This window comes from Arvicanthis niloticus, chromosome 24, assembly GCF_011762505.2.
Source record: "Arvicanthis niloticus isolate mArvNil1 chromosome 24, mArvNil1.pat.X, whole genome shotgun sequence".
NCBI lineage: Eukaryota > Metazoa > Chordata > Mammalia > Rodentia > Muridae > Arvicanthis > Arvicanthis niloticus.
In genome coordinates this window covers 6,015,973-6,027,239 of record NC_133432.1, presented here as the reverse complement: position 1 = coordinate 6,027,239, position 11,267 = coordinate 6,015,973, and the positions used below count along the sequence as shown (strand labels likewise).

Sequence of the window (11,267 nt, the reverse complement as noted above, 5' to 3'; positions counted from 1 at the left end):
AAAGGGCTGCAGCGTTAGAGAGGGTGAGAGTCACTGCTTTACCTGAAATTCTTTCCCAGGCCCTAGGAAAGCCTGCTGGCCAATGTTGAAAGGCATTTCTGTCCAGGCAAGATCAGGGGAGCCAAGGGCCCAAGTGTCGGGTACTCGTAGCTAAGGAGATGATCCTGAATTCCTTAGAGTGCAGCTCAGTGTCCCAGCCCTAGCTTAGCATGTACCAATTCCGGTAACTGCCACTTCCCCAACAAAAGAGAAGATAGATCCATCTTCTGGTCCCTCATTCATTTATTTAGCTAACATACTTAGGGAGCAGTCACCAGGGCTGAAGATGCTTTGAACCTTCAAGGACACTATTGTCTTGTGAAGCCTGGGTCCTAATGTGTAGAAATTTGGGTAGCTTCCAGATTCCATCTAACATGAGGGTCGCACAGACCAGATTCAAGGCTGAGATCTGTCACTTCCTAGTGTGGGACTTTAGGTGAGGGACTTCACTTCTCCGACCTTTATCTTCCTCCTCTGTGTATGAGGAAACAACTCTTACCTCAGAGCAGGTGTGAGGTGAGCAGGCTCACATGTCTAGGATGCTTGGCACGGGGTGAGGTCTCAGTGTGCAACAGCAGCAACTACTATTCCTTGTACCTGGAGCAGCTCTTTAGAGACTTTAATATAATCCTTGCCACAAAATATGAGGGAGCTGATTTCTTCACTGAAGAATTAGAAGCTGAGCTGGCAAGGTGGCTCAGTGTGGGAGGGGACTTGCCCACAAGCCTGACCACCTGAGTTTGATGCCTGGGTACCACATGGGAAGGAGAGAACCAGCTCCTGAAAGCTATCCTCTGACCTCCATGTGTAGTGGCATTGCACATACATGTGCACAAACACACTAAATGTGATTTAAAAAATAATCTTATAACTTGCAACTCAAACAAAGTTGACTAACTTGAAAATGGTCATAGCTTAGGTTTTCTCAGACCTGATTCCAAAGCCTGTCCTCTAGGCAATCTTGCTGACTTCTCATTACAAATGTGCAAGTTAAGACAAGAAAATAAAGGTTTTCAGGTAAACTTAGCATTTAGGAGTCAGTGAGTTACCTGCTATGTGATGGGCCCATTTCACGGCACTCGGCTGAATGACACACACTCATGTCAACAATCAGGCGCCTGAAGCAGGTATTTTTCATCCTTGGGTTCAGCCTGTTGTGAATCTTGTAGGAGCCATGGCCCCTCTCCCTGGAGAAATGGCTGAGTACCACATACATTTTCATTCCCGATTTCAAAGCCCTTGCAAAACCTTTGAAACCCTTCTGTGCACTTCATCTACGAACCTTCCTCTTATTGAACATGATGCATCTGCAACCCCAGCATTTTTAGGGTGCTGGCAGGAGAGGCACAAGTTTAAGACTGGCCTAGGCTACATGAGACTCTGTCTCAAGTAGACTACACTATATGAAAACTGAGCCTGACACTGGAAAGCACATACAATAAGTGCACTTAACTGGGTGCTGTCCTACATCTGCAACATGGGATGGCTTTTGCCCTGAAGCTTGAAACCCGTTGGTACCATAATCACTGTGTCTAAAAAAATAAATAAAGCCCAGATGTCAGGTGTGGTTGAACACACCTGTAATCCCAGCACTTAGGGGGTAAGGAGAATTTTGAGCTCAAGACTTGAACTGCCTAATGAGATCCTTCGAGAAATATTTCTTTTTGAGACAGGGTTGTTGGCATACTTTTTTTTTTAAAACTATGTTGTTGGGTTCTTATACCTATACCTCCCTTCCAACCTTTATTTCACTCTAATCTCTCCACCTTAATCTCTTCCAACCCTACAACACTAGGTAAGAGAGAAAGGTTAAGGGAAAGGGGGCGTAGACCTCTTTAGACCACTTCCTGCTGGTTAGGGGCAAGCCCACTCTTCATCATCAGGGTATCTCCAACTTCTTCTCTCTTTGCTCACTATTACCATATTACTATAATTACACTTGAGAAGCCATAACAACAACCAGGAACAGCAGCTGCCTTCTCAGGCCCTCTCTAGAGTCCCCAGAAGTAAACTATGTGTAGCTAGCAAAATCACACCCCTCCTGAAGCACAAGATAACCATAGTTGGCAGCTGTAGACAGTCTGAAGCAGTCCCATATCCCACACCTGAGATTAAAACAAAAACCTATTTGCATAACTGGGTTTTTAAAACAAAACTCTTACTACACATAGTCTCTCTCCATAACCCCGCATCTCCTAGGACTCACTATGTAGACCAATCTGGCCTTGAACTTAGAGCTCCACCTGCCTCTGCTTCCTGGGTGCTAGGATAAAGTGTGTGTGCCATCACACTGGGCTAAAAATATATGTATTGAGTTGGGAATTTAGATTACTGACAGAATAGTCTCTTAGCATGCCAATACCCTGATATAGCTGCCTGCGGCCACAAGTCAACTGGATTCACCTGAAAGGGAGGCTGGGAATGAAAGGGGGCAGGCAGATGGCAACAAAAGAGGAAGCCAAGACAAAGTTCTCTGATCAAGGCTCAAAGCTTTAACATTCAGCTCTCAATTTAAAGGGGAAGGCCCAACCCAAAACCCCTCTGGGGAGATATCTCAAGGCAAGCCCAGGGGCAGTTCTGCTTCTGTGTTCTGTGCAGCTAAGGTGGGTAACTCCATCTAGATCCTATCACTTGGTCTGTTATGGTAAGCAAGGTCTCTCAGGCCTGTTCCAGGCTGGGGGAAGGACACACCCTGATATGAACATTCTTACTGAGATGGCTCAATGGGTAAAGGTACCTGCTGCCTGAGGACCTGAATTCCACCTCTGGGCCCTATTCCCTAGGAGCAGAGGACTCTTGAAGGCTGTCCTCTGATCTCCATGGAGGTTATAGCAATCACACATACACACAAACAAACAAAAATGGAATTACTGAATAGAATAAACTAAACTAATTTCGGGTTGGGGATGTAGCTGAGTTGGTAGAGCACTTGTCCATCGTGCATGAGGCCCCGTCCCAACACCACAAACCTGAGCATAGTGACAGCTGCCTATAATCCTAGCACTGGGGAGGAACAGAAAGCAAGAGGACAAGGACTTCTAGGTCATCCTCAGCTACACACATTTGTGGCCAGCCTGGACTACATAAGACCCTGACCCCCCCCCCAAAAATGTAAATAAACTTAAAATATAAAGAGAGCTTAAAAGAAAATAGTAGCAGGGCAGTGGTGGTGCATACCTTTAATCCCAGCACTTGGGAGGCAGAGGCAGGCGGATTTCTGAGTTCGAGGCCAGCCTGGTCTACAGAGTGAGTTCCAGGACAGCCAGGGCTACACAGAGAAACCCTGTCTCGAAAAAAAAAAAAAAAAAAAAAAAAAAAAAAATTATTAATTATTAAATTACGATCCCAGGCTACACAGAGAGACCCTCCTTAAAGAGAGCTAGATAAAGAACATTATTTTTATGGGGAGATCGTCTAGGGTTGTCAGAGAACACCTGGGGCTCAGCTCCTTCCATTGAGGACCCAGGGATCGAACTCAGGTCCAGGCTTGGTGGCAAACGCCTTTTACCTGCTGATCCCTGAGGATCTGAATTCCACCCCTGGGTCGACTATGTGGCCCTGGCTGAATACAAAAGTTAGGGACTCCTGCCTTGGCCTCCCCAGTGCTGGGGTTACAACCGTGCACCACCTTGCCTAGGGGGGAAGCTCTAAGTTCAGGTCAGTTCCTAGCTAGGAAAGGTTGGCAGAGCAGAGCCTTCCACACCACAGCGCCTCAGAGGGAGCACAGACGCCATGCTGTCTGCCTCATCTCTGCCTTCTTGTTTTTTGTTTTCCTGCTAACTGTGTTCCAACCCAAGGCCATTTGTATGACAGGCAAGAATTCCACCTAAGTGCCGGGCGGTGGTGGTGCACGCCTTTAATCCCAGCACTTGGGAGGCAGAGACAGGCAGATTTCTGAGTTCGAGGACAGCCTGGTCTACAGAGTGAGTTCCAGGACAGCCAGGACTACACAGAGAAACCCTGTCTCGAAAAACCAAAAAAAAAAAAAAAAAAAAAAAAAAAAAAAAATTCCACCTAAATGAAGGTACACCCCACCATCCCCAACTTCCCCTCTTAAATTCCACCGAGGCCCGACGTCTGTGCGATGGTGCCATCTGTATCCAGAGCAGGTTCTTTGGGTCATCTTCTCTGGAAACCCCTTCACAGACACATGGAGCTGTCCTTTACTAATGCCCCGTGCCTTTCTCTGTCCAATCAGATGATACAAGGTTAAGAACCAGAGCACCTACCGCTTCTGCAGAGAATGTGGGCTCAGCTCCCATCACCCACATCAGGCAGCTCAGTTGCCAGGGGTTCTGATTCCCTTTTCTGGATTCTCTGGGCACCCACATACGTGTGGTGCACAAACAAACACACATACATGTAAAAAGAATCAATGATGATAGAGGTAGCATAGAGATAAAAACATCATGGGGTGACTTAGGAAATCTGCATGGTTCTGCCTGGTGGACTCACTGGGGTTTTACTGTGGCACCAGCTGCAGTTACAAAGGATCCAGGAATGACCTATGCTTGGTTTGTCTGTCTGACACAAGGCTCTAATTAATTCAGAAGACATTTGAGCCCCTCTCCCCTTTCCCCCCTGGAATGCCCCTGTTGTCCACAGTAAATGGAGTTCCTCTTAATGCCAGTCCAAATTGTACCAAAACCACTGTGGTGGCAGAAGCCTGTACTTAACACCTGGAAGGTAGAAGCAGGAGAAGCAGTCGCTTACTCCATCCTAGCTACAATAGGAAGGGGAGGCCAGCAGTCTGCCTACTAAAGGACATCCCTCCTCAGTACCTGTGTGTGTGTGTGTGTGTGTGTGTGTGTGTGTGTGTGTGTGTGTGTGTATGTGTGTGTATCTGCCCCAGCATCACTGGATAAAGTGAACATAGCAATACACTTGTAATTTCAGCACTTGGGAGGTAGAGGCAGGAGGATCAGAAATTCAAGATAATCTTTGATACACAGCAAGTTTAAGGTTAGCCTGGATTGAGACCCAATCTCAGAGGAGCTGGCTTGGGAATATGGCTCATTGGTTAAGAGAGCTTGCTGCACAGACAGGGACTGGAATGTGAATCACACAACACCCACACATCAGCCAAGTGTGGCCCTACATGCCTGTAACTCTACATGCCTGTAACCCTACATGCCTGTAACCCTACATGCCTGTAACCCTACATGCCTGTAACCCTACAAGCCTGTAATGCTAAAAACGAGTACAAGAGAGACAGGAAGGGCAAGAGGCTTGAAACCACGAGTTGCAGGTTCTGGGAGAAACCCTGTTTCAAAGGAGTAAGACAGACAAGGAAAGATGACTTCCTACACACTCTTTTTTTGGATGCACACACAAAGGCACACAAGCACGCACAAGAAAATAGCCATTTCTAAATCATTCATGATAACCTTGGCCTAGCCAATAATCCAGCATTCAGGAGGCACAGGTAAGAGGACTGAAGGTTCAAGGCCAGCCCTACCTTAACTACAGAGGGCCTTCTTAAAGGAAAAAGAAAAGAGGGGTAGGATGGTACATATCTTTAAGGAGGATCTCTGTAAGCCAGGGCCAGCCTGCTCTACATATGAAGCACCACAGTTAGACCTTTGTCTCAAAACTACAACAGAAAAGGCAGCGCATTTCTTACCCTCCCCTCTTGCGTTTTCTAACATTATTTTTGGTGTGGGGGCAGTGCTCGTGAACCATGTCTCACTTGTGGAAGTCAGAGGACGACCCTGAGGGGTTGGTTTTCTCCTGGTGTCTGTGTGGATTTCCTGGAGATCACACTCAGGTTCTCCAGCTTGCACATCTTACTGCCCCTTTAAATCTCCTGACGTCCAATATGGGGGGGGGGGGATGTCATAGGACCTAGACGTTTTACATTTTCAGTCATATTTCCTGAGTGTACTTTTTCCTGACATAGAGGAAAACCTAGGCCTTTCCTATGCCAGGCGACGGCTGCACCACTGAGCCACAGTGAGTTGGGTGCTGACGCTGGAATGGGGAACAGGGGCGGCAGTTCACCAGGAAGGACAACACATGAGAAAAGGCACTAGGCAAACTTCATGCAGGAAATCTAAGTGTTCTTGGATTTAACAGGTGGAGCTAGGCGAACAGGAATTCAGGGGAAGGAGCCACTCAGGTGATATCTGATTAGATAGTGCTCAGTTGGTAGAGTTTGTGCCTGGCACTCACAAGGACCTGGCTCAATTCCTCTACCCCTTACAGCTAGGTTTGGTGGCCCCTGCCTAAAATTCCAGTACTTGAAATGTGAGAGCAGGAAGATCAGGAATTCAAGGCAATCCTCATTTGCACAGCTCTGCTAAGAAGTAGATAAAGAGGGTCCCCTCGGGGCTGGAAGGATAGCTCAGCAATTTTGGATGTTCTTCTGAGGACCCAGGTTCAATTCCCCTCACCCATGTGACAGTTGACAACTCTGAAATCCATGACCCAGGGGATCCAATGCCCTCTCCTGTCCTCTGTGAGCACCAGGCACAAATGTGGCACACAGACATACAACCAAAACACATTTTTAAAAAGAAAGAAAAATTGCCGGACAGTGATGGCGCATGCATTTAATCCCAGCACTTGGGAGGCAGAGGCAGGCAGATTTCTGAGTTTGAGGCCAGCCTGGTCTACAGAGTGAGTTCCAGGACAGCCAGGGCTACACAGAGAAACCCTGTCTCGAGAAAAAAAAAAAAAGAAAGAAAAAGAAAAAGAAAAGAAAAGAAAAAAAAGAAAGAAGAAAGAGAGAGAGAGAGAGAGAGAAAGAGAGAGAGAGAGAGAGAGAGAGAAGAGAGTCTCACACACAGCTGATGTGAGGAGTATCATGCAGCGGTCAGCACGCAATCGCTGCTGCTGACTCTTTTTATTTATTGGGGAGGGGGCGTTTTACACAGGATCTCATGTAGCCCAGGCTAGCCTTGGAGCCATCTACCCAACGTTGGACTTGAATTTCAGGTCCCTCTGTTTCCATCTCCCAAGTGCTCTGACTCCCTTAGTCTGCTGGGGATCAAATACGCGGCCTCTGGCCGCACTCACACCAAGCAAATGCAATACCGACTGGGCTTTGTTATTTCTATCTATCTATCTATCTATCTATCTATCTATCTATCTATCTATCTATCTATCTATCATGTAGGTATGGTTAGTCATGCCAGAGGAGACACCTCTGAGGTAAAGATACTTCTTCCTTTCTATAAATAAATCCTCAACCAAGAAACCTTGCCAAAATGGACGGTATATCTGAACCAGGAACCTCACCTGTACACACAGTCGCCATCCACCCACATTCCAGATCCTGAGGTCCTCACTGCCTGGCAGATAGGCTTCTACCTCCTGGAGTTGATCCCTTCCTGAATCTCTCCCTCAATCCTTATAGGGTGTCAGGATGTATGCCGTTTTCTGGGGCAGTACCAGCTACATAGGGGTTACAGTATAAAATAAACGTTATATAGCGTCACGTTGTAAAATTAGGAATTTAACCTGGTGTGATGGCGCATGGCGGGGAGGCCAAGAAAGAAGAACTGCGAACTTCAGATCAACCTGGGCTACCTAGGGAGACCGTGCTAGGGTAAGGTGGGGAGGACACGGCAGGAAAAAAAAAAACGAAAAAGAAAGAAAACGGGGTTCGGTGGTAGAAGGTAGAACTTGCTTCTCAAGCCCAGGGCCTCCTGAGACACACACGCACGCACTTACAAACTTCAGGAATGAGACAGCAGAGCTCTAAACCAAGCCCCACGACTCCGAGTGCAACTGAGTCGGGGCTCGCCCTTGCTTGGGAGAGCCTTTCTGGGCTCGAGGCCACCTGTCAAAGGCCGTAAATCGTGCGGACCCCGGGTGGGGGTGGAAATGGGCGGCACCTGGGGCGGCGGCTCCCGGTCTTCTAGAACCTGCGATTCCAGAACACACCCTGGGCTAACCTCAGTGGGCCCGAGCCGAAGACGCCCGCCCTCACAGCCATCCAGACTGCTGGGTGGTCCGGGAGCCAGCCACTCGACCCGGGCTCCGCCTTCAGGGTGTGTGGGCCTGCACGCGTGCCGCGCATCGCCTGGGCAACCGACGCTGTGCGCGGTGCATTGTGGTCTGCAACAAAATGCAGGAGAAAGATCCTGAGGGAACCATTGAATCCGCGGACCAATAGGAGGAGGCTGGTGGCTGTGATCAGCCAATAGCGACGAGGGACGGGGGCGGGGCCGCGGGCGCAGGGCGGGGCCTAGGGATTAGGCGGCGGCGGCTGGCGTGGGGCTGCTTAGATGCGCCACGGCTTCGGTAGCGACCGGCTGTCCTCTGCTGCTTGAGCGGCGCCAGCACCTTCTCTAGGAGCTCGCAGCAGCCGGCCGGCCCCTGCTCCACGGTGAGACCCGGCTCGGGTCCTCCTCACCCCACGGGCCTGCGGTGCGGGCCGCGGGAGCTGCGTCTCGGAAGCGGGTGGTGGGGGGCTCGTCGTCTTCAGGGGCCGGTCGGGAGGGCGAGCGAGCGCGGCCCGCACCCCGACCCTTCCCTCTCCCGCGCCTCGTCCCACAGGTAACCATGTGCGACCGGAAGGCGGTGATCAAAAATGCAGACATGTCGGAAGAGATGCAACAGGACTCTGTGGAGTGCGCTACTCAGGCGTTGGAGAAATACAACATAGAGAAGGATATTGCGGCCCACATCAAGAAGGTGAGGACCCGGCACCTCGTAGTTCCTTCTCCCCGAGTCTGCGTTCCCCGGGCGCCTGGCAGAGTTTTCCTGTGGTACTCAGGGCGGCTCGGTATGGAGAGTTCTAGAAAGGACGCAGATGGATTTCGCGTTCCTCTGGGGAAGACCAGACCCTCAACGCTAGAAGTTTTTTTTTTTTTTTTTTTTTTTTTTAAACCCCCAGCTCCTTGGGGGAAAGCGCCACCTAGCAACGGTTTCCAAGATCAGGGAGCAGCGAGCAGTTCCCCCTACTGTAGGATTCCTGCGCCGAGGATCCATCTGGGTGTTCCGGAGGGGTGGGGGTGGGGGGGCGCGCCTGCGTGGGTGTTTCCAGCCGGGCTAGGAGGAGATCTTGCCAGCCTTACCAGCCGGGAGTTAGTCGACAGTTCAGGGAAAGTGGGTGGCAGTGGTGGTTGGGGGCTTGGGTGGAGGCTTGGTAAATGGCAGTTTGTAGAAAGAAAGCTGGCAGGACTGCCAACTTCTCAAGCTATGTTTGCTGGAAGGAAACTGGAAGCCGAAGCCGTGGGAGGGTTCCAGTGGAGAAGGGGAAGATGAAAGCCTGGCATGGAACAGAAATGAATACCTTTTTTGACAAACACAGCAGTGTGTGCATCTGGATTGTAAGAGACATTGTGCTTAGTGAGGTTTGCATACCGATTGCCGGATGAGATGCTAGGAGCCCTAAAGAAGTTTACATCTCTGGCCTCGACTCTGTCCGACTAGTGAGGAAATGAACACATTTTAGTTCTAATGTCTATTGGAACGGCAGAATCAGGTAGCAGGTGCTCTCTGGAGGAGGTTTTAAAGGCTACAGTATGGGCGCTTACTGTCAGATTGTGTTGGTAGCATTTATTTTTCAGCCCAGCTTGATTAGGTGGTAATGAGACTTTGTCCTTGGAGGGGGGAGGCTGTCTTCCTGGATTTGGGGTGCATGGCAAATAGAGTGGTAGAGTTCTCAGGAACAACCTAATAAACTACAAGCGCTGATGTCCTCTACCTCCATCTAGTTGTAGTCGGAGGTGAGCTGCAGCTGATGGTCCCCTTTAACCCCAGCGCTAGGAAGGCAGAGGCAGGCAGATGTTTTTGATTTGAGACCAAACCAGGGCAGTCAGGGCTATATAGAAAGACTATCTAAACCAGAAAAACAAAAAATAATCAAGAGGTGCAGTCACTGAAACAACTGTCCTTGGAAATGACCCTTCTACTTCTGGTCTCAGCTCCCATTCCATTTTTACCTCAGTGCAAGCATGTTGCATTACTGTTCTAGGTAGGTGGTTTAGAGCCAGGGAACATTCTTCTACGAACTTGCTGGGGTTGTGGTAGAGCACTTTTCTAGCCTAGTGTGGAGACAATTACAGATGCCAGTATTGTCCTTTCTGGTCCTAGGAGCTCTGGCTTTTCTAAAGTGTAGCACTCCAGGCATACCACTAAAATTCTGTTTTCTTCTTCCCAGGAGTTCGACAAGAAGTACAATCCCACCTGGCACTGCATTGTGGGCCGGAACTTCGGTAGCTATGTGACACATGAAACCAAACACTTCATCTACTTCTACCTGGGTCAGGTGGCCATTCTTCTGTTCAAATCTGGTTAAAAGCATGGACTGTGCCAAACACCCAGTGATCCATCCAAAAACAAGGACTGCACCCTAAATTCCAAATACCAGAGACTGAATCTTCAGCCTTGCTAAGGGAACACCTCGTTTGAATCTGTTGTTTTGTACAGGGCATCATTCTCTGTACAAGTTTGTGGTTATAAAATTAGTAAAACAGCTTACATTTGTATTTATTTTCTAGTCCATACTTCTGTACCCCATTTTTTTCTCCCTTAGGTCATTCCTTTAAAAATAAATCTGTTGGAGATGTGTACCTCTCTGCTAGTTTGTTCAAGAAAGACAGGTTGATGAAGGTTACCAGTTGCTAAGTGACAGAGACTTGTCTGAGGTTTCCATGTTTTTGTAGGATTAGACAGTTCTTGAAATGCTTGGCAGGCCACACCTGTTTTTCCAGCGTTATTTGGGTAATTAGCCACAGGTCTGAGGCCCCATCCCTGTCAGCCTAGCACTTAGGCTAAGGAAGTAGTGTAGGTTCTAGGCCGGGCTGCATTGGAGTGAGGACCTCAAAGAGTTCACTTGCTAGGCTGTAGCTTTCACTGGCTGTGCTCAGAAATCAGGTGAGTCACAGCTTCATGTAAGGACCTAATTACAGCTGTGGGGCTGTAGTTCACCAAGTGTCCCCATTGTCAGTTTAGAGCCACTGTGGCCTAAAGAGAAAGGCTCCAGCAGGTAGAGGCTGAGGCAGCAAAGCTGCACTTAGGGAATCCCTTCCTGCAGGGCTGCTTGTTTCCATTTTCACAGGTAAAGTGTTTTTACTTTAGATTTGAGTTTCTCTGCATAGCCCTGTCTTTAGAGTGGCAGATGCTTCTTACAGAGCATCAAGCCAGTTACACTTTGCAAGTTTTTCTACCCACTTGAACTTGGTTAGACATGGTGTTCTGTCAGGGCCAGATGTGAGACTTTGCTGTTCATGTGGCAGTCAGGTTCTCTAATGTGTGGATTCTAAGCAGCAAGTCTA

The 11,267-nt window shown here is 48.8% G+C and overlaps 1 protein-coding gene across 1 annotated transcript; it reads left to right on the top strand.

The window, feature by feature from the left end:
• Positions 1-8,224: 8,224 nt before the first annotated feature.
• Positions 8,225-10,562, top strand: Dynll1 (dynein light chain LC8-type 1). The gene is made up of 3 exons (XM_076922521.1): positions 8,225-8,371; positions 8,542-8,679; positions 10,151-10,562. Exons 2-3 carry the CDS (start codon positions 8,548-8,550, stop codon positions 10,286-10,288), a joined length of 270 nt encoding a protein of 89 aa, XP_076778636.1. The 5' UTR covers positions 8,225-8,371; positions 8,542-8,547; the 3' UTR covers positions 10,289-10,562.
• Positions 10,563-11,267: the final 705 nt, after the last annotated feature.